This window comes from Rhagoletis pomonella, unplaced genomic scaffold (assembly GCF_013731165.1).
Source record: "Rhagoletis pomonella isolate Grant_MI unplaced genomic scaffold, Rhpom_1.0 Rhpom_scaffold_00003, whole genome shotgun sequence".
NCBI classification, from domain to species: Eukaryota; Metazoa; Arthropoda; class Insecta; order Diptera; family Tephritidae; genus Rhagoletis; species Rhagoletis pomonella.
The window spans coordinates 98,841,927-98,865,963 of record NW_023458557.1 but is presented as its reverse complement, the minus strand read 5'-3'; the positions used below and the strand labels follow the sequence as shown (position 1 = coordinate 98,865,963).

Here is a 24,037-nt window from a genome sequence, read left to right as displayed (position 1 = left end):
CTTTCTATATTTTAAGTTAGAACTCTAGCAATACATTGGTGAAAACTGAATTCAATTCCATGCATTAAGTAGTTCTCGAGTGATGCACGGACAAACATACAGACAGACAAACAGACAGACAGACAGACAAAAATTCTAAAAATTGTTTATTTGGCTTGTGTTGCTCGAATAAAGACTCTCCATATTAATGTTTCTTTAATTTATGTCTATAATGTACAGACATCGGCCTGCTGCAATTTTTTTATATGTATAGATTTATACACATAAATTAATTTTATTTTTTTTTTTAAATTTATGTAATGTATCAGCATTGAAACTCGTAATCTATAAATATGCAAATGAGTGACTACTGAATAAATGAAAATGTCAGACTGTACGCCTTCTGGGCTCACTTCATTTATTTGCATACATTTTTTATTTACAGACGTCTAAATTCCATGCTACCAAAAATAGTGCAACACCAAGTTGTGTGTGGTGAATTGATGCGCAAATGCATACCCACATACGATATCCACATACAAATTTATCAATATATTTCAATGTGTGTAAAAGTGTTTGTAAAATTCATTGTCAGCTGTCCGGAAAAAATAAATGTCTGCTCAAACGTTTTTCGGTGAGCTTTGAGAATTGTACGCAATACTTACATATGTACATATGTACTTATGTACATACATATATGTGTTGGGAAGAATGCAATAACACCTTCGCGTGGCGGCAAACATTGCGTCATTTGACAATGGCCAACAACTATGCAAATATTTCCGGCTTGCCAACAAGGCAAAATGAGAACTAAGTGTGTAAAGTGGAAAAAGCGACATCACCTACAATACTAAGTGTTAATTTTTTTTTTTCATCTTATTGCAAAATCTTTAGCGTTAAATTTGATTTTAATATTTATTAATTGCCGATTAAATATCTACCCTGGCATCTTGGCAAATATTTTGACGAAAGTTTATACTCGGATTCGTATGACGCAGAAGCGAGTGCAGATGCACGCAATGCTCTTTATATGTAAAGTATTTGTACTGCCACTGTATATGTATATAGCGGCCAAAAGTTTGCCATCATCCAACAAACAAAGCTCGAAACTTTTAATGGTTTCGCTAGCATATGAGCTTTGTTGTTTATTAGAATTTCGTACAATTTCCGTTGCGTGCCCAAAGAATATTTGGCGTTTTTGCTGAAAATTGAAATTACTCCGAGGTTTTTTTTTTTTTTATCGGATAACAGTCAGCAAGTATGACTCGAATTAATTCAATCAAAATAGAGTTTATTCGCCAACAAAACCCACATAAAAAAAAGTTTAAAACTTTGTAAAATTCTCTAAAAAATGCAAAACAAATTTTCACCAAAAATTCAAAGTTTTTTTCTCAGAAGTGTTATGCTGGATTTCCACTAGGCGGTAAATGGCAAAAATGACAAATGACAAAGTCAGGCATTAACAGAAAATTGTGTCATTACATTAAAAAAATTATCATTAAATTCATTTCCACATGGCATACATTTTTTGTCATTTCAATGCCTAGTGGAAATTCGGCATTAGAATTTTTTTGAGTACACAGCTTTATAGCCCATTCAATTTGAGTCTGTTAATGTGCAAGTTTAAAGTGACTAAAAATCACCGTTTGCATGTTTTTTGCCGAGGGTGTTGCGGTTTTCTTCCATATAAAAATAAATAGCGTTTGTTTGTTTGTTATATGGAAGCAAACAAGAAAAATTCTGCTTTATACATATTTCATTGAATTTATTGATTTGATCCGAGTGCCCCACTTGAAATCAAGTTTTTTTTTTTTCTAATGCAAATTTCAATTTGCAAAGTTTTTATTGACATTGAATTTGTAAGCCCGCATGTTAGTCACCTGCTGCCGCCCCCAGTGACTTGGCAGAGCAGCAACTGAACTTAAGTGTCAGTACAGTCGGCGTTCGTACAGCAATTTGGCATGCATTACACGCATAAATTTCCATGCATAAAATATTTTTGGCACCCGAAAAAATTTAAAAAATAATGCTTAAGTGTGTGATTTACGCTTCTGATTCAAAAAGAAAAATAAATGTTGTACAAGAAGAATTATGAGAGCCGTAAACAATACAAGAAAATGTTTTAATTCTCATGCGACTAACTAAATTGCTTACCAAATTTTTCAATTTCCGTATACATAAATTTTCAAGTACATATCTACTATTTTTTTTTCGCCATGCCTTCCTAATAGTTTTTCTTTCCTCAAACCGTTTCCGTTTCTTTTCTCAAACTGTTTATTCATTCTCTGCTATGTATTGCTACTGTTCGCAAATTAGTCAGTCCATCAGCAGGTATTTGCATAGCTGCTCAGGTGCACAATTAGTCGTAGCAGCAGCTGAGCAGCCTTCCCCGAGGCGAACGGGGTGTACGTACTGAGCGTATACTTAATTTCTTTTTTGCATTCATAGCTGCGTACATACACCTCTGCGCGAAATACTGGCAGTGTTTTTTTTTTTTTCATTTAAAAAAGGAGGACGTTATCAGTTCGTCGGAATATTTTTGGACCACGTCAACCGATTTCGATAATTCTGTTTGCAACGGAAAGGTAGTGTCTCAGAGGTGGTCCCATACTAATCTAGTTAAGATCCGATCAGTGGATCATGAGATATATATATATATATATATATATATTTATATGAAAATTGAAGTCGGTTTTTTTTTCTAAAAATTACTTATTTCAATTCAATTTAATTATTTTTGTATAAAAAATATAGTTAGTTCAATAACATAAACCATATAAATCAAAGCTTCAAATTTCGTTAGAATTCAACAAATTTCAAAAAATCTTCACCAAAATTTCAAACTTTTTAATAAGAATCTTTGGAAAAAAACTAGGTGTGAAGTTTTGTTGCCCAATAAACTTTAGTGCAAAGTTTCAAGTTAATCAAAAATCCCGCTGATTTTTTATATTCTTTTTTTTTTGCTGACGTTGTCATGCATTTTCTTCCATACTTGTTTGTATGGTTTGTTTAATTGAATTATTATACAAAACTTAAGAAATTTAAATCAAAAAATTAATAAATTTTCAAAAGTGAAAAGAACACTTCTATTATTTTGCACAGAGTTGCACAAATGCATATGCATAATATATCTTCTACCTTATAAAAAAATACATACTATGTACGTACATTTATGTACATGTGTCCTATTTGGCATACGGAATTCGTCTTCGCGCTGCATTCATTTTAAATGTAAATCGTGTCCGTAGTTTTCATGCCAAATTCGCTTTTATTTACATATTTTCTGATTGTTTTTTTCTTGTTTTTTTTTTTGCATTTTCATAGCTTGTCGCAATTAATTTAATAGCAATTTGTTGTTAATTTGCTGTAGCCTTTTGCTCAAAATTTGCCATTGTTATCTGCTGCCATACGAATGCGTGTACATATGTATGTTTGTATGTGTGCATGTTTATTTTTGTTGCTGTCTATGTGGCGTCGATTTCTTTTCATGCTTCTTGATTTATTTGCACACATTTTAGCCCGCCCAACGTATATTTTTTGCATTTGGTTTTTGTTTTCTTTTTGCGGAATTTGAATTCACTGTTCTGTCTGCTTTGATTTGATTCATACGAATTGTACGAATTGTAGCTATTTTTTTTTCCTTTTCAATTGAATTCTAATTTATTTTATAGCTGCAATTTTTTATAAGTAGTTTTCAATTGAGTTGATTGAATTCTATTAAATTAACACTCGATAGGCAAGAGTGAAGAGAGAGAGTGAAAAATTGTGGAGTGTGGCTTTTGGTGTTGCTGGTTTGATTGGTTATTAAAATGCTGTTGAATTATATACTAACGTAAGTAAGCAATATCAAAAAGAAATGATGTAATCAATTTCCCAAAAAAGATAATATCACACCATTCGATAAGAAGTGCGACCTGTAGCATTTAACCATCATTCCTTACAGAAAAATTTCCGCTGAATATGAAGTCAATATGAAGTCAAAACATAAAAAAGTAAAACGGTTTTTGATATGAAGAAAAATTTCGTTGTTTTGAGATCTGAAAAAAGTGCACCCAACAGCAGTTTTTGGGGGTATAGTTCGCCAACCTACAATTTCTTGTAACATTAGTGAAGCTTATTAGTTTGGCATCATCTGTGGTAACGACCGTTTCCCACCGGAGAAGTGGTTCAGGAGCTATTCATTAACTTATATATAACTAGGCATAGTTTCTATCAACATAACAAAAAAAAAAATAAATGATTTTCGCTATAAACATCAATATGAAAAAATTTATTTACTTCCGGTTTCTTGCTAGGCCTCCTTTCTAAATAAAAAAATACACAAAAAGAGTTTCCTTCCAAAATGTTTGATTCAAAATTTATAAATTTTACATAATTCATGAAATCATACATTTGTACGGAATAATTTTGTTTGTAAAGAATGTACACGAAAAAACTGGTCGCACATAACCAAGCATAGCTCGGTTAATCATAACATTAAAATAAAAATCGGTAGACACTTAAAAAGCTGGAAGCATTTTCCACCTTACTGCATCATTTCTTTTTAGTAACAAAAATCAGTGTAGAAACGAGGACCAAGAAAGAAATCGATCGCGAGTTAATATTGCGCAAAAAGCTGGAAAATCCCAGCATGTTCCATAACGACATCGCAAAAAAGCTAAAATTTCCAAAGTCTACCGTTACTTATGTGCTTAAAAAATACAATGAATGTTTATCTTTAAAAAGGAACCCTGTTAGTGGCAGAAAAAAAGGATTTGCTTGCGAAATTAAGGCAAAGGAAGTGTTATCTGCTTTTAAGAAAAATCCTGGACTTTCGGTAAGAGATGTCGGCAAAAAATTAAACACGTCGTCTTCGTATATACAAAAAGTATGCAAAACAGCAGGACTACGTTATTACAAAGTGAATGCAGCACCTAATCGCAACGGTAAGCAAAATTTGTTGGCGAAACAACGTGCTCGGAAATTGTACGACAGTCTCATACAAAAATTTGGCTGTATTGTTATGGATGACGAATCGTACGTAAAAGCCGATTTTAAACAAATCCGGGGCCGCGAATTTCACACTGCAAATAAAAGAGGCAATGTTGCAGATAAATATAAAAACAAAAAGTTTGACAAATTTCCCAAAAAGGTTCTCATTTGGCAGGCAATTTGCCAATGCGGCTTCAAAAGTGATCCTTTTGTAAGCACTGGTACAATTAACCAGTCTTACCTCTTATACGGCTTCATAAAGATCCAGTGCTTTTTTGGCCTGATCTCGCGATATGTCATTACGGAAAAATGGCTTTAGGATGGTAACATAGAAACAAAGTGTATTTTGTAGCAAACGAGGTGAATCCACCTAATTGTCCAGAGCATCGGCCGATCGAAACCTACTGGGCCGTTATGAAATCCAAACTTCTTAAGACCCACAAAGCTGTAAAAAACGCACAACAATTCAAAAATAAATGGCAGCTGGTTTCCAAGGAAACTTCTGTGCAAGGGCTAATGAAGGACATAAAGTCAATTTAGATGTAAATATATGTAAATATCGTTGAATTCCATTAATATATTTATGTTTTAGAACGTTTTAACTGTGACCAGTTTTTTTCGTGTACATTCTTTGCTTTTACTTAAGTGCTCAAAACTTCCACATTCATTATTAATTTTAGATAAGTTCCGGAAGTAATCAAATTTTTTCCTGTTGATATTTGTACTGAAAGTAAATTAGGAATAGCTACTGTAGCTCTACATAGATTATGGTAAAATTAATAAGCATCACTTATGTAAAAAGAAATTAAAAGTTGGCCAATGACATTGAAAATAAAAGCTGCTTTTAACCCAATTATAAGAAAAATGCCGCATATTCATTTTGTTATTTTGGTCAAAAAATTATACTTTACTTAGGGGATTCACAAGACGTCTTTTAACTATTGTAAAATCTTAAGCTTATAATTTTTTTATGTAAAATGACAGTACCTAAAAAATGGTAAGCTTAAGATTTTACGACGGTTATCAAAATTATAAAAAATTACCAAGATATAAAATGTGTATTTTCTAGAAAATGTACATAATTTTTTAAGAAATTTATTTGAGAGAAGATGGTTTGTGCGAAAAAAGAATAATTAGAAAAAACGGTTCTTTATACAAATTATAAATCATTGGAAACAACGATTTTTTGAGAAAAAGCTATATTTGCCGTAAATATGGTTTATGCATGAGAACTATTTTTGGAAATAAATTTTTTCAAAAAAAAAAATATTGTAGATAAAAATAATTTTTAAAATAAATAATGACCACCAATGTTATAAAAAATTTACCCCTATTTCTTTGGGAGAAACCAACGTTTGGGAAGTTATTTTTTGGAAAAAAAAACTTTTTAAAACAACTTATAAGAAAACTTGAATAAATTGTTTTCTTTAGGTAAAAATTATGAGATTAATGAAACAATTTTTAGAATGAAAAGTTTTTTAAGTTTTTAGTTGAATTTAATTAAAATTTTTAGTAGCAAATTATTTTCTGCATCAATTTTTTAAGCGACTTCCAAAAAAGGAGGAGGTTATCAGTTCGTCGGAATATATATATATATATATATATTTTTTATGTATGTTTGGACCACGTCAACCGATTTCGATAATTCTTTTTGCATCGGGAAGGTAGTGTGGTCCCATTCTAATTTGGTTTAGATCCTATTATTAGATCATATATATATATATATTTTATATGAGAATTGAAGTCGGTTTTTTTTTGCTTAAAAATTACTTGTTATATAACATTTTATCTATTGTACATACAATTCAAATCATAATTTATTTATTATACGCTTATGGTCACTTAAAACTCAGTGAGAGCCTTTAAAAAAAGAAAAAAAAAAAAATAAAGTTGCTATATCTCAAAAACTGCACTAGTTTTTTATATATTGACTTCATATTCGGACTCTGCGCAAAATTGTACTTAGAAATGTTGGTCAAATGCCAGAGGTCGGAATTTTTTTTTTATTTCTGTAAACTTGTGTAATTGGCTTTTCTAATAGTTCATTACCACCAAGCCTTAACTGCATTAAGAGAAATATACCTTACAAACCAGCCCATGCAGTTAAGCTTTTGGTGGAAATAGGCTATAAGCTTTTCCAATTACTTCGAATATACTTTCTTTGTTAATTTATTTTTTATAAAAAACATTTATTAGTCCCTAAATCTATAAGTAGATAACAACTTAAACTCCTCGATTGTATGTAGCTCATTATGTGTGCATTAAATATTTTATTCTTCCTTCTTACTTGAGTAGTGTTCACACTATCTCTTATTATATTCTTAATTTAATTTGTATCAGCGTGTTTCAATTTCTTTGTATTATAAACTCCTACACAAGCACGCGTCCACTTATCGCACAGCTAACAAAATCACGTAATTTGATGTGCCGTTAATGGGTCTCACTTATCGCTGCATCAAATCTTTTCCTTTCCATTTAAGTGTGACCGAGTTCGAATTGTTTCCAATTGAATTCTTATCTGCAGCAATACTTGCATTGAATCGCTTCCTTAACTAAAAGTCTGTCTTCATAAAATGTTTCATAGAAGTAACTAGAAGTAAAACTTTTCTCCGGACATTACTGAGAATGTAGCACGCTTCTATTCAACATTTGTACGTACAGTATTGGACATATACATAGCACCCCCATTTCATAGTGCTATTATTTGCGACTTATGTTTAGTTATTTATTTTTAAGAATTTTCAATTAAAATTCAGTTCATTCTTTAACAAAACTAAGTTTAAAACTTTTTAATAGACTACCAAACACGCAACAAATTTTAACCCAAATTTCAAACTTTTTTCTAAGAAGTGCTAGAATTTTTTCGAGTGCGCAGTTTTATATATAGCCCATTCAATTTTAGTCTGATAATGTGCAAGTTTCAAGTGGTTAAAAATTACCGTTAATTTTTTAGATTTTTTTTTGTCCCATTTGCTTCCATATAACGAATAAAAACAATTCATTTTTATATGGAAGAAACTCGCAACACCTTTGGCGAAAAAATTCTAAAAAAATCAACGTTAATTTTTAGCGACTTGAAACTTGCACATTATTGGACCAAAATTGAATGGGCTATAAACTTGTGTACTCAAAAAAAGAAATTCTAACACTTCTGAGAAAAAAGTTTGATATTTAAGTGAAAATTTGTTGAATTTTTTTGTAGTTTTCTACAAAGTTTTAAACTTGGGTTTATATGGGTGTTGTTAGGGAATGACCTTTTTTTAAATTAAAAATTCCTAAAAATAAATATATAAATGTGAGTGGCAAGCAATATCAATTTGAAATGGGTGTGCTATTGTATTGACCAGTACTGTATGTATGTACAAATGTATGTATGTTTGAATGTATAGTTAGCTCTATGCACTTACTTTCATTAACAGTTTTAAAGTCATTAGCCTACTGTTTGATACATTAAATCGTAATCGCCATTAAACGGCGAGGCTATAAACTTAGTCTCATCTTCCTAAACAGACACATGCGCCTGCGAATGCGTTGATAGCGTGTCACATCTATGACTATATACATACAAACATACCCATAAATTCAATTTTAGATTAACTGTAATTCTATAATCATTCAGTAAATGCATGTTTTGATTAGGAAATTTCTCTTGGAATTACTTTACTACTTTTGTATTGCAAAATCTATTAGTTAATCATTTGCCTAATGTACGCCTTCGTTCGGCGTTGTCGTCACCAAATTACTACTAAACTATGTACTCAAGCGGTCATTAGTGCTTCAAGCTAACCTCGCTGTAGGCGTTTGTAACAAATTTGTCTACAAATTTAGTTAATTGCATTGACATCCAAACAATTTGTGTACATTTTTTATTCCGAAAGCCGTAGCCACTTGCAAGGTGTGTCAATTGGCGGTTATTCTGGTGTGGGTGTCCTTATTTTAGCTACATACGTAAAATTGTCTGATTGATTGTTCTAGGTTTAAGGATAGGTGCTTTTGTATATCTATTTTTTTCATTTTATGCTCAAACGTATTTATTTTTGAGCTGCTAACAATTGGCATTATGAAATGTTGACTTTCTGCCTGAGTTATAGTCTTCACACATAGCTTTTTTTGGTGAAGGTATTATTTTTTCCCCATACTTCATATTTTACCCTATTTTTGATTGGGTTTTCGTGCTGAATAGCAATTTCCCTTTGCACGAAGACAATTCGGAAATAGGAAAACGCCCTGCATAAAGCAATTGCTCATACCGGCTCATTGTGAATGTTTTGAACAGGAAATGGTACAAGCAAGTATGGGATATATAACCTCACACATACATATGCAGCATGCATGTGAATAAAAAAAAAAAAATTACACATCAATTGATGGTGTAATTTTATTTTGGGTCCCGATGCTATTCCTCATATACCTACATATATAAGATTTAAGGTCCGTCAGCGAATTTTCTTGTCTCATAACATGTCCTATTCAAAGTCGTAAGGTTTCTTCAAGAAATTCTATAGCCACCTAAAAAAGTAGACTACTTTGCAAAAAATAATATCACGCTGTACTAGTGATGCGATTTACAAAATATCGGATACCATACTTAGAAAATATTCATTGCTTAAAAAAAAAACAAACTGTTTCCATTTAATAACTTCCAATCGTTTCTCAACTCATTCACCTCATATGAACATACAGGTTAAGTTGTGCTCACCATCCTCACATACATATGTACACATAGGCTTCCGCACAGCCACAAGACTACGGCTGACTCGATATGTGCTGTGGAAAGTCAAGGCTTTTCAATGGTGTTCACTGTACACGGTGCCTGTGCATGCACGTAAGCGTCCTGTCATAACTGGGTCAATTGGCTTTTTCGGTTATTAGTCCGTATCGCTTCGTTACGTTACTCTGTGAAATGCCTTCACCTAATACTAAGTACTACCATAAGTACGAGTAAGAATCGTATTTAGGTGCAGCTGCACTCAACACACTTGCATTTTGAAAGCAAACATAAATGAGCTGCAGGCACACACATGCCATATTTTAGACTGTACAGTTAGTATAAAAGATTGTAAAGGGGTCACGCAGGCCCCAAAAGGGCTTGGAGCTCATGGAAGTTAATATTTTTGTTGGTAAAGGAAATTGATTAGAATTATGAACTATGTATGTATGTGCATAGATATGTGCGTATTACAAGAAATTCTGTGCAATAAAAAGTTTGCTTGTTCAATTCTTTGTTATACCGAATTTCTACTATGCTTTAAAATGCCCAAAACTTGGGCACTTCAAAAAATGTATTTAAAAAAAAAAAACTTTAAATATATTTTTACTAATTTTTTACCATTTATTTTTTAATGTTTGCATTTACCTTTGGCTGTGTAATTAATTACATTCGTAAATTCGCAGTACTCAAAATGCTTAATCAACTCTCAACGCCAGCCCCATGACTCTAGCCATTCACTCCGTGTTGCTCCATTAAGTTTTGACGCGCCAGCGTAAGCGTTGTAAACCCCCATTCGCCAGATGAGTGCAATTTGAATGCCCAAATGTGCTGATTTAGTCTTAAGTATGTATGTATGAAAATTTGTACGTGTTGCACGCAAATGAACGCCCACCCATTTAAATGATTTAATGATTTTTTCACTTCCATTTCGGTGCCAATGAGTCAGTCAGAGGGTTGTTGGTGCAAGTATTTTCATGTTGCTGCTGTGCACGAAATTTGCATGTCTCTCGCTATCGTAGAGGGTTGTTTTATTTTTCGAAAGAGCTTCTTAGTGCGCCCTAAATTCGCACATATGTATGCATGTGGTTTGTGCCCCCGATGTCTGTGAGAAAATTGTTGGGGTTAGTTTTAGAATTCTATGTAGAAGAGCAAATCTCACGAGTTGCTACTTTTTTCGACATACATATACGTCTTTTTGGTCGCAAATGGTGGCACACTTATCTTAGTCATGCATTATCTTCAGTTTCGCTTAAAGAACAAGATTCCATCGCGAAATTCTATTTAAATGAAATCTTAAAAAAGATATACTCGAAAAGGTAAAAATAACAACTCATGCTCATATAGCCGTTGTTGTGTATGTAACGTTTACTCGCACGCCTTAACTTAAATGTCATATAATTGGAAAGTAATTAAATATTGGTGTGGAAGATTTTTACACAGTATTCCTTACTTATTCATGTATATAACCAGGGACCATAACAGTTACAATTTATATTATAAGAATCGCTCTTTAGCAATTATTTTTTGACTTCTATAAAATTACTTCTTAAATAACGGTTACTTCTGATTTTTATTTTATAAATCCAAAATAACAGTTATTTTTAATTTGTATCTAAATAATCTGCAAATAACAGTTATATTTGATTTTTATATTGTATGTCTTATTTATAAAAGTCATCAATAAAAATCAGTCAGTGAATTCAATTTTTTAAATCATACTTATAAAAGTCATTTATATAAATAAAAGTCTTCAATAACTGTTATCTAAGACATATAATATAAAAATCAAAAATAATTGTTATTTTGTATTTATAATATTAATTTCAAAAATAATTGTTATTTTTTAATTTTGCATTAAAATCGCAAATAAAAATGTATTTCCAAATTTGAGTCTTGGTGAAAAAAGAAATCGATTGGTATGTATCACTTAGTTGTTGAACATTTTCTTCATAGTGAATTTTCCATGACAGTTTTCATCAATAACTGTTATGTTCGGTCCAAGTATATACCAAATATTATAAAGAATTTCGATTGTGCCAATAAAAATTGTAAATATGGAATTTCGAAGTATCTTAATAAAAATTTCAAGAATTACGCAATGGTGGTACACTCTTGAAACTTCACAGATAAGTTGTACTTAGTGCCAAGGTCTCTTGCCTCTAATATGAACATTCTAATTGAAAACTTGTCGGCCGCTGTGGTGTAGTGGTAAGCAGTGCGCGCTTTCACTCATCAGCACCTGGGTTCAAGCCCTGGTCAAAGCAACATCGAAAAAAAAAATATAGAAAAAGGTTTTTTCTTCACAGCGGTCGTCCCTCGGCAGGCAACGGCAAACCTCCGAGTGTATTTCTGCCATGAAAAATAGCTTCTCACAAAAATACAATCGCCGTTCGGAGTCGGCGTAAAACTGTAGGTCCCTCCGCCTTGTGTGACAACATCAAGGCGCACGCCACAAGTCGGAGGAGAAGCTCGGCCAAACACTAACATATGTGTAAGCGCCAATCTATTATTATTATTATTAATTGAAAACTTTTCGAAGTTATTGGGCCGTAGGAATAAAAATAAGCAATTGATTTTTCTTAAAATTTCAGGCCTTTTACTCGATTTATTCAAACAAAAGTGAAGTAACAGGTATGAAATTTTAAGAAAAAGCAATTGCTGAGTTTTAATTCATACGGGCCATTGAAAACAACAATTATGATTTTTTCGAGTGACAAAAAGAAAATGGTAATTTCGGTACTTTTTCGCCTAAATAAACCTCTCAAGGCTAAAAGGTCCTCGTTCGTTTCCTGGCCCCATCAGCATTGGCGTTTTTTTCGAATAGTTGTCGTCCCTCGGCATACAATGGCAATTTGTGTGATGAAAAGCTTCTCATAAAAACCATTCGCCGTAAAACTGTGTTTGCGATAAGAGCAAGAAGACGCAATCCATAAAATGGATCAGAAGCTCCGCCAAACACATGGAAAAATAGTTTCGTTTATTAAAACTGCTCCCACAAGGCTAGCCAAGTCGTTTTAAATTTTTGGCTTAGCCTTAAAATTTTGCACTGATATTTAATGCTCCTACAGGGAAGTATTCAATCACTCTGCCAGTGTGTCGACGTGTTTCATATACTATTGCATACTTTGCGGCGCATTTACGGTACTTAATTGAAAGGATTATACGATACTATGTTCACGTTGAAATTTTAACTCGAGTTTAACGTTTTGAGTTTATGAACAATTTTCAAGTGGGGTGTTTAATAAACTCAGAGTTTAATTTGACATTTGTTTGTTTACTTTTTCTTATTCACATTTAGCCGGTTTCCGTTTCGCCATCAAGAAATAAAAAATGTAGGCAAATATAATTTTTCATGCTGATTTCAACCATACCAAGATTGTTTGGCGCAAATAAAAACTAAAGCCAATAAAGGAGGTTAAAGCTTAACTTTTATATTTTCTATAATTATAATATCTCGGAAACTATTTGACCGATCACAAACGTATTGATGCTAGTTTAAAGATAATTTAAATACCTTTTTCGCTACTTATACATTATAATCTTGTTGAAAAGAAACGCCATTTAAAAAAAAAAAATATTTAAAAAATATATTTAAAAAGTTATGTACACCAAGTGAAGGACCCCCTAATTACCTTTATTTTGGCGTCATTAGTTTTTTAATTGGTTATGTTGTTCAGAAGATATTAATAGATATTTAAAAAAAATTAAAAAAATTTACTTTAACCATTGATATTTTCTTTTTATTTTTTACTTCCGCCAGATAATTTTAGTAGGGTTGACATCAGAACATTTTTGGTTTTTGCATAGCTAGATTGTTGATATTCTACACTTATGTACACGGAACGACGTCGAACTATTTCTGATTAAATCCTGCAGTACGGGAACAGACTAACTGTCGGCAAGTTGGTTGCAGGTTTGGCTTATCAAAGACACAAACAAAATGCGGTAAAAAAAGGATTGCATGCATTCGCTTTAACTCCAAATAAAAGTGGTGTTTAAGGCGAGTTAAGCGAAAATTATTTGTATCGCAAACTCCGAGTTTATGAGTAGTGTTTAACGTTTAACTTCCAAATGGCCCATAAACTCAAGTTAAAGGCTCAACGTGAACATAGTATAAAAGTGTTATGAGTCGTTGAAAACATATATTGACCTTAATTACCTTCTTACGGCTTTGTTTAAAACCCAAAGCCATGTATAATAAGCAAGAGCAAATTTTATCTATAAAGTGTCATTTTCATAAATATTTCCGATTTACAAAGCAGTTATTAAAATCCTCTTTATTTTTTTATAAAATTTCGGCGTAAGTGTTTATTTTTATTTAATTCAAATCATCAGATGGCTTTATTGTTTCCGGTTCCCGCCTAAATAAAGCAAAATAATACAATTTGAAACTCCCCTCGCATAATACTCTGTTTCAATCTATGTACACCTCAGCTCAACATAGCAACAACACAGCTCCCTCCCTATTCAAGTAGCGTCATGTCGCACAACTCAGATTGCCAGAGGCGGCTGTGAGTCAGCGGCCGCACTTCGCTGTACATTTTAATTGAAAATAGGATCGCTTAAGCTGAGGGTTTAATAACGAATTCGTTGCCCAGTCAATGGCCATTAACTCACCTCAGTTATGTCTCTATTTTTAATTGGTTTATACTATGTATACGTATGCACATATATTTTCTATGACTTAACTAATTAAATTTCTTTATTTGCTCAAACCTGCTTTTTCTATCTTTTTACTTGCAGTTGTGGAACTTTGATGGTCATCCCCTACAACGACAACTCATGAAAAACTCCAAATAACAACAACAACACGATTGCTTTGAATTGTCGCGGCGCAAAAAAATAAAGAAAAAAAAACAGTTTAAAATAACAATTCCAACAGTAGCAGCCAACTAAAGATAAAAAAGTATTAGAAAACTTAAAAGAAAAACTCGCTAGTTAAACAAACAAAGCAAAAAACAACAACAAATCCCAAAACAGTGCAGCAAACACGCTGTGTACAATGTTTCCAAGCTCTTAGTGTTTGAAAAAAAGAAACAAAGAGACGTTTTTCCTATTTTAATTTAACTTTTACACAGAATACGCAAATCCTTACAAACCAAAAAAAAAAAAAGCATTTTCCAGTGTGTATTAAGTTTGTGTTTTATGTATTTTAATCGCCGCATTTGGTGGATGTCTTTGCTGCCGATGTAATTTCCCAAAGCAGTGCGAGTAGCGGCACTCCTCTACGTAGTTTGGTATTTTTCTCGTCCAATAGGAGGTACATTTTTCGAGCGTACATTGGTTAAAACTGTATGACATTACTTGGGCCTAGCGCCCCTGGTATGGCCTTTATGATGAAAAAGAAAAAGTATAAGTTCAATGTTGAGGTACAATTACAAGAGCTTTCCGAGGTGGCGCTGGTGAATGAGGTGCTGTTCGCGAAAATACGTCTGCTGGATGGTGGTTCGTTTCAGGAGTACAGCAGTAGGTGAGTAACTATAGTTTTAAGGTACCGAAGGGCTTAAGAATTTGAAATATTTTCATGAAATTTTCAATGATTCATTAAAAAATGTTTTTTTTTTTATTTTTTTTTGGTGGTCATAAAAATATGGAATTAGTATTTAAAGGGATCTTAGCAAATTTTCATCCAAATATTGCACTTTTTATTTACACTCTTTAGAAAAAATTTGAGTGCGCAGTTTTTTAGCCCATTCAATTTTAGTCTAACAAAGTGTAAGTCTGAAGTAGCTAGGACTTACTATTGATTTGTAGCAATTTTTTTTGTTGAAGGTGTCGCTCATTTTCTCCATATAAAATAATGGTCAATGATGGGCATTACTCGATCTTATTTACGTGAAAAACTTTTGGCCGGGCTGTAATTTTCATAACTCACTCTGAGAGCAGTGTCATCTCCGCAGTTTCATGTGTAAAATGATCCGCTGAATCCAAATATGATCTACGACGATCCCCCTTTCAACACTTTATTTGTCACTGGCCCTTAACTAATTCTAAGTCTTAATCACCTCGCGAACTCGTTCAGTCTTATTGTTTTGCCTATGCCACTACTTTTTAAAATTTTCTTTATTTTCCACAGAGAGGAGGTACGCGATCATCGTGTAGCATGGAATCGCAGCTTCGAATTTCCCTGCAAAATGTCCGCCAATGCGTCCACGGGCGTACTGGATCCCTGCTACTTGCGTATCTCCATACGCAAGGAGATGAAGGGTGGACGTAGTTATTTTAAGTTAGGTTTTATCGATATAAATCTTGCCGAATTCGCCGGTGCTGGACTAACGTCGCGACGCTTTCTGCTCGAAGGATACGATTCGCGCCATCGTCTAGACAATTCCATGCTGCTGGTGTCCATCAAAATGCACATGCTCAGCGGTGATATACTCTTCAAGGCGTAAGTATACACTGTGACTCTATCAAAATTTAAATTTAATTATCTTTCCTAAACTCTACTTTCAGCCCCACGCCAAATTTGAAGAGTAAACAAAAACCCTCTACTGACGATTTGTCTACAGCATCTACAGGCGTCGGACTGCAAACGCCCACTGCAACAGCTTTGTCCAGCATTGGCAGCGGTGTGGGTAGTGGCGCGTCCAGCGTCAGTGGCGGCAGTCAGGGCATACCTGTTGGTGGCGGTAGTGGCGCTACGCTAGGCAGCGGACTCAATAGCGCGACCAGCACGCGACCTGTATCCACTGTGCGGGATGATGGTAAACAAGCGCATCAAATATCTTTTTATTCAAAAGCATTTCCTTTTTAAATGTAATATTCTCTTTGCCACAGATTTGGATCCCCAAGTAGTCATCGCATCAATTGTGACGGACTCTGGCTTGTCGGAATCCTCTGAATCGGCCACCACACTCACCACAGAAGCGTTACTGCTGCAGCAGCAACAACAGCAGCAGCAACAACAATTTATCACCTATCCACCGCAAAATTCGTTGGGCTCAACGACAACAACCACCGTCGTAACGCTAACGAATGCACAACAAATGCCGCCGTACGTGGGTATTGGCGGCAATGGTGGCAGTAGCGGCGGCGGTGGCGGCGGCGGTGGTGGTAGTGGTGCCGGTGGCGGTGGCGGTGCAGCTGGTAGCAGCGCAGGGGGTGTACTGGGTATTGTGGGTAGCAGTAATTGTGGTACGACCAGCGCTAATGTGATGGGAAGCGTTGGTGGTGGGGGCCTGGGAGGCACTACTACTGGAACATCAGCGATTATGGAAATGGGCCACTCGCGTAATTCCAGCAACACTAGTCAAGTGAGTGCGGGTATTTCAATGCACAACAACAATTTATTAATATTCTACTCTTTCTGCTTGCCGAGCGCAGATGTCGAAGGGTTCGGGCTACAGCAGTTTTTCGCACAGTCAACATTCGAGGCAAAGCTCTGAGGGCGATTCAGGGCATGCAAGGTAAGCGTTTTTGTTGCATTGTTGCACCGATGTTATGTATTCAATATTTATTACTTATCTTTTACGTATTGTATTTTTGTAATTACCAGATTTTTTAAGATTATTTTTATGTACTAATTTGCCATCAAACTAATTCGAGTACCAAAGTGAAAACTAAAAAACAAAAACTTTTATTTGATGTATTGTAAATTTTTTGTATTTTATACATACCTACATAGAAACACTCTTTTGTTCAACATTTTTTTTTTTTTTTTTTTTTATACAACGCCTACTTTAACAAACCAACAATAAGCAACACTAACCAAAACAAATTAACAACAGTAACAAGTGGCGCCAGAAAGCTACAACTTTAACCCCGCTAATCCACTTAATAAAACACTTAGTCACTAAAAAAAATAACAGCAAAAAATCGCAACAGCAATAACAACAGATTAACACCAAACTCTGAATTAGTATTTCAAATCCTCTAAATAACTATTTTACAATAGCTTTTTACATATTTTTATAAATTTTTTCGTAAGCCTTTTGGGTGAGATCGGCGCATCCTTTGGGATAAGGTCGCTTGAAACTGCGACCTATACACTTAACTTTTATCATTTTCAAATTGTTTTGTTTTTATTTACTCATTCAAATGCTGATTAGTCTGCATACTATATTTTTTTTCTATTAAAATTCATACACATTCTAATAAAAATGCTAGTTCTAACTTTCCCCTTTTTTTCATTTTTTTTCGTTCACTATTAGCTAATTAGATTACTTGTTATGACTTCTGAAGGAGGTAGCATTTAATGCTATTCGATTGTAGTAGGTCTTTTACTATTTTCATTACGGTATTTTCGCACGTTCCATACACTCTACAAGTAACTTAACATTGAGAGAATGACAATGAGAAGATTGAATTATTATACAATATCTCCTAGTTAATTGACCTATACCAGTCAGTCAAGAAAGACAATTTTCTATTGAGAAATCCCCAGTTGAACGGAAGATACTGTATACATTTTTTGTGTGAAATAGCGGCCTTAAAAATCGTTGGCTCACATACTGAAATCCTTTTAATAATTGTTAGGCTTTTTTTCTAGAATTTAATAAATAAATTTAAAATTTAAAGTTCACCCTATTCTCACTGAAAAATTTAGCTCGTCAAATAGGCAGGCAAAATTAATGTAAACACGCAATTTGTCTCACAAAGAAATGGCAACCGCACAAAACATTATTCAATGTTAAGTTGAAGGCCAGTATGCGACAGTTTGACGTCCTCTCAAAGATGACGGCATAACTAAATGTAATGGTATATTTGTATGTGCAAATAAATAGTAGGTAGTATGTATATACATACATATTTGTATGGATTTAGGCTGATTTTGTAGCGTGAGCAATTTGGTTTGCTATTCCCTTAAAAAACTAATAACTTTGTTTTTTTTTTTAAGTAACTTTTTGTTATCTCGAAGTGCAAAAGGTTTAAATTTTGGTATTTCAAAACCAGTTGAAAATCGCCAACATTCAGGCCTTACACGAACCACTAGAAAAATTGCACTTTCGAAATTCAGAACATCAAAACTTAAAGTGCAATACTTAGGCGTTTTGAAAGGTATCGAAAATATTATGCAGTTAAGAAAATCTTAACAAAAGTTCCTAAAAAAATTGGTAGCTTTGAGCGAAACGAATATAATTAAAACTTTTGATAAAATACATTTTCGAGTATTAGCAGTTTTAAATTCGACAGTTTTAAATTCGAAATTTAGATCTTAAAGAAAAGTTAATAGAACGTTAATTTTCGAAACTTCAATATTTCAAAACAGTACAAGTTTCGAAATATTTTTGGGTTTTGAACGCAACAAAAAAATAAATTTTGTGGGAACGAAACTAATTGAAACTAAAAAAAGTATTTTTAAAACTTGCAATTTCGAAATTTCCTATTTTGAAGCTAGAATTTTCGATATATTTAGGTGTTTTGAAGGATATTGAAAACAAATTTTGATTCAAAAAAAAAAAAAAACTCATTTTCGAAATTCGAAACTTCGAAATTTGAAATTCGAAGTTCGAAATTTCTTGGCATTTTTGAGCCCTCTCGAGAAACTAAAAAACTAATAATTCTAAAAACACACACTACATTTAAAGTTTGCTGGGATCTTCTTTCTTATTCGCTCGCGTGCAGCGTTAGTCACATACAAAAGTGCAAGTGCACACACAAAATTGGCTGCCAGTCAAATTTGGTTCCTCAAATATTATAACGTATATAAACTGTATGTATATGTATTCATATTCATACATTCATATATGCAAATATTTTATTTGCATTTATCCTTTCCTATTTCGCAGTGAATTCTTTTACCTCATTCCTTCGTATTCTTGTTGTTGCATTTGAAAATTTCATTTAGCAGGTTTTATTTTTGGCTAATGGGTTTTTTGGGCATCTACTACGATGAGCTCATCGTTACGCAGACGCAATTTATTTGCTTCGGAGGTTAGTTATAATTATTCGACTTCGAATTGGAGTAGGAACCTATTCTGTTTCAAGTAGACGCATTAAAGCATTCCCGAAACCGCAGCCAAAACTTTTTTTAAATGAATTGTAAATATATTTTTACTTCCGCCTGACTACTGAGTGGTTGTTTTAAAGTACTCTACTGTTTAATTAAGGCACTCTCAGTGGAGGCTACAGTTGCCGCTCATAAAAATTTGTTGTTGCTGATATCGTCATCACTCTCCACGCTTTTTATTTCTTTCTATTGCTCTCACGCGTGTTTATAATGCTTAAATCTTGTCTAAATTAATTTAAATGCAAATTCATCTGTAGTTTGCGGAATTTGGTCATAATAAAATATATAGAAAATCTTAAATTTTCGCTAATTTCATTGCAGCTATGGGTTTATGCAAAATTTGCTAAAAAAATTATTCATTAGCGACTCTTTTGTAATCCAAAACATTTGGCTATATAGGTATATTATGTAAATTATATTTATTTATCGAATTTGTTCATTAAAATACTTTATAGTAATATTTTTTTATAATTATTTTATTTTATTTAGTTCACTATTGGCTCTTAGCTCAGTATTTCTAGTTTATTATTTTTCTCAATTTGCTATTTTGCGCTAATTACACCTTTTCCGTTTTTTGTATTCTATTTTTGTGTTTTTTATTTCTTTTGTAAAATGTAAAAACTGTAAATCGAAAAATTGTTGAAATGTCATGGGCACCACCACCACCAACACTGAACTAAATTATCATAATGTTGTTGGTATTCCGGTTGTTGTTGGTTCATCAACACCGCAACCACTACGAACAAACGTAATGTAATATACCGTAATGTACTGTACTGTACCGTACTGTAATGTAATGTAATTTGCGAAATAATAACTAAATATGCAAATACGCACCATTCCACCAATTAAAAACAAACAAAAAAAAAACAAAACCGATGTCGAACGATCGTGCCGCATACTTGTTCGTCGCACCTCGTTCTCTCTTCCTCTCTCCCATGCACTCTCACGATCAACAGCAGATTCAGCAAATCAGTTTCTCTCCTTAATAGACTCAATCAGAAAACCGCCAACGCTATGAAGCTGAATATACCATCGTTGAATCATCAACCGCCGGCGGATACGATCAGCGAGTATGACGGCGAGGATCTGCTTTTCCAGACACCCAATTCTACCATACGCGATGAGGAGTTTCGTACGCCACTTAACGAGATGCCCGTAACCTCATCCGCTTGCTCTCTATCCATCTACGGCGATAACTTTGTGTTGAACGCACCTTCGCCGACGTATCGCAGCGTCGCCAGCAACAGCAACAGCCGTAGTGGCTCGCGCACCTCTCAGATCTACGAAAGTGGCAGCGGCAGCGGTAGTGGCGGTGGCAGTGGTAGCGGCAGCGGTGAATCAGGTTCGGAGGAAACCGCCGACGACTCTGGCTTGGATGAGAATTTCCATACGCCGCGCGTAGCCAAAATCAAATCGATGGAAAATCTCTCCATTATCGAAATGGAGTTCCACCGTGCATCACAGGAATTGGATCGTAATTCACCGCGTCGCCTTAAGTTGTTGGCTGAGCGTGCACAAATACCAAAAATTAAATCGCTTAGCAATTTATGCCTAGATGATTACAGCGAGCAACAGGTGCGCGAAGAGTTGCTGCGCATGCGCGAGCGCTCGCTGGAGGAAAAACATCGCTTCAATTTGCAGCAGCGCAAGAACTCTACCTCGTCGACTAGTTCGGGCAAGTTGTTTATGAAGAACAAAGTGGGCAATGCCAAATTCATTGGCAACGACGATAGTCCACTGCCGCAGCAGCCGCACAGTCAACAGCCGCCTTCATTCATGCCACGTGTGCCACACTATCCGATACAGAAGATGCGCTCTATGGGCACCATACCGGATGTGGTGACGGAGCGCGTCGAACCCGATCCCTTTCTTACGCCGACTTCGGGTCGCAAGCCGAATTTCCCGCTGGTCACACAGTCGGCAGAGAAGCCTTCGCCGCCTTCATTTGTTGCGCGTTTGCTTAACTATGACGTCGTTGATTCACCGTCATCCTTGGCTGGCACATCGAATAGCCACAATCCACAGCTACAACAACATCACACCCATGGCTCGCTAACGGAGCTCTATTCGCATGATCGTGTCAGCACATTGTTGTCCAATGAACAGAGCGCTGCTGGCATGTCCTTCATGTCGCGCACACCGTTCGAGCGAGCCTACCGACGCACCATGTTGAAGAGTTCGACGCCACTGCGACAAACGCTGGGCTACGTGCAGTACACAACGCTGGAGGAGCAGGGAATACAGCTGCGCCCGGATGGACATCAACAACAACAACAACAACCTTATGCTATGGGCCAGCAGGAGGCGCTCTTAGTGCGTCCACACTCGACGAACACCGCCTACGAGTTAATGAGGTTTGTAGAAGTGTTCACAGTTTAAAGAATAACAAAAAGATATCAGCTATCATGATTTCAATGCGTCACGGATTTCAACTATACATTCACAAATAGTATGAACGTTTGCATTAGGTCGTATTGTATTCCAAACAAATTTTTTTTTAATTGTATCAAGTCAGAGTCACCAATTAACATTTGTCGTTCTTCTGTCATCAATACACTTTGGCGAAAGGGTTTCCGCACATAAAATAGTTAACAAAAAAAAAAATAATTCGCCGCGAATGCTTTATTTTATTTTATTTTGAACTAAGCTTCTGCGTTATGTCCTCACCATCATCCGACATCATTGGGGATAATTGCTTTTTTCTAATTGTTGGCTATACTTAGTTGATGGGTTTTCAATAAAAATAATTACCGCCAAAGAGAAGTCTATCGGTCTGTTAAATGAATATGAATGGATGAAAATTTATTGATATCGAAGACGTGTTTCTATCAAAGCCCTTGAACAAAAACCCATAAATAAAGCTCATCGAACAAATGCATTCATCACTCGAGTAGTGACAAATTCATAGCACAAAAAGTGATCCATTAAATTCGATATCATCAGACACCAGATATCACTACAAATAAGCTTAACGTTGTAATTGTTAGCCATAGCATTTTTTGTCGCCATCCACTTCCACCATTTATATACCTACAAACTTCGTATAATACCCTATTTAGGGTGTTGGCACATCAATATCAATCCCAAATCGAGATGAGAGGTTTTTAATTAAGGCCACCTAATCAGTGCCTTCAGCTTATTTGGCATTAATCAGTTTGCATTTGCTTAAGTCCATAAAATTAAACTTTAGATTTATGACTTGTTAACTGACCCGTGGGTTTGTTTGTTATTATTATAGTTTTTTTTTTTTTAATTTAATTTCTCATCTTTATGAGGATTTATGTATGTGTGTACGTTTATTTGTTTACTTTTTTAAGTTTAGTTGCATTCGGTTGCGTTCTCACTTTACGTTTCTTAATTACAATTTAAAAATTTGCATTTCCATTCGCTTTAACTGGTTTTGGCTTAAGTTCATTATTACTAATTATTGCATCCTCTGTTACAAACAGACATCATATATTATATTTGATATGCATATATATATTTTGTTTAATTAATTTTTATGTTGGGTTCTTTAGCGACTCTTGGTGGCTTAGTTTATTTCTTTGCTGATTTTTTGAAAAGCAAATTATTTAAAAGAGATGGAAAAATTGAAATTTTCCAAGTGGACGTAGATAGTTTGTTATTCCTTTATAGGTCAAACAAAATGTTTTTTCACTCATAAGATACTGTAAATCGTTATTTCACGATTTTCATTTTATTTATTTATTTTTTAACCGACTTCAGAAAAAGGAGCAGGTTATCAATTCGGAATATATATATATTTTTTTTAAATATATCGTCTTTATTTCTGAATTTTTACGATCAAAAAATATAGTTATTTTCTAACTTTTGTAAATAACTTTCAGGCAACATATTTAAACCTAATTCTTTGGGTTTTCGTACAATTTTTCGCGACTTTCTGGAGTATTTTTTTTGTTGAGATTTTTGTGGCTTCCCCGTTTTGTTTTGTACTATTCGGCTTTTTGAGTGTTCGGGTTTTATTCAGAAAGCTTAAAGGTTTGATGAAAAACGTTCGAGATATTTCTGTTCGAAGTTGTTTGGGACTGCTGGATATTTTTCGGGCTCTTCCTGATTCCTAGTGTTTTGTTTGGGCCTTTTCGAGCTTTTTCGAGACTTTTCCGTAACCTTATACATTTTTTTTAGCCTTTTAAAATCTTTTGGAATTGCTGGCATTTTTTTGTACTTACTTGGTTCGTTCATGATATTTTAGGGACTATGCCGGATTTTTTAAAACATTTCGGAATTTTTCGTTTACTTTCGGGACTTTTATGAGATGCTTCGAAAACTTTTCAGGACTTTCATGGAGTTTTTTTTTTTTTGATGATATTGAAATAAATTGAAATTGAAATTGAAATAAATTGATGTCCAAAGGTGGCGGTTCACTATATTGTTTACTTTTCAATATAAAATGGATTTTTAAC

At 34.2% G+C, this 24,037-nt stretch overlaps 1 protein-coding gene across 8 annotated transcripts in view; it reads left to right on the top strand.

The window, feature by feature from the left end:
• Positions 1–24,037, top strand: part of LOC118735943 (protein FAM102B) — a 138,995-nt gene that overhangs the window by 101,977 nt on the left and 12,981 nt on the right. For 4 of the 8 annotated variants that reach the window (XM_036465991.1, XM_036465993.1, XM_036465992.1 and 1 more), the window contains 6 exons: positions 14,405–15,131; positions 15,738–16,049; positions 16,115–16,365; positions 16,439–16,914; positions 16,985–17,067; positions 20,570–21,967. In XM_036465991.1, the coding sequence (XP_036321884.1) occupies positions 14,956–15,131; positions 15,738–16,049; positions 16,115–16,365; positions 16,439–16,914; positions 16,985–17,067; positions 20,570–21,967 (2,696 nt within the window). In that variant the 5' untranslated portion in view covers positions 14,405–14,955. The remainder of the gene's footprint in view (positions 1–14,404; positions 15,132–15,737; positions 16,050–16,114; positions 16,366–16,438; positions 16,915–16,984; positions 17,068–20,569; positions 21,968–24,037) is intronic. The other 4 variants (XM_036465999.1, XM_036465994.1, XM_036465996.1 and 1 more) reach the window with 3 other exon arrangements.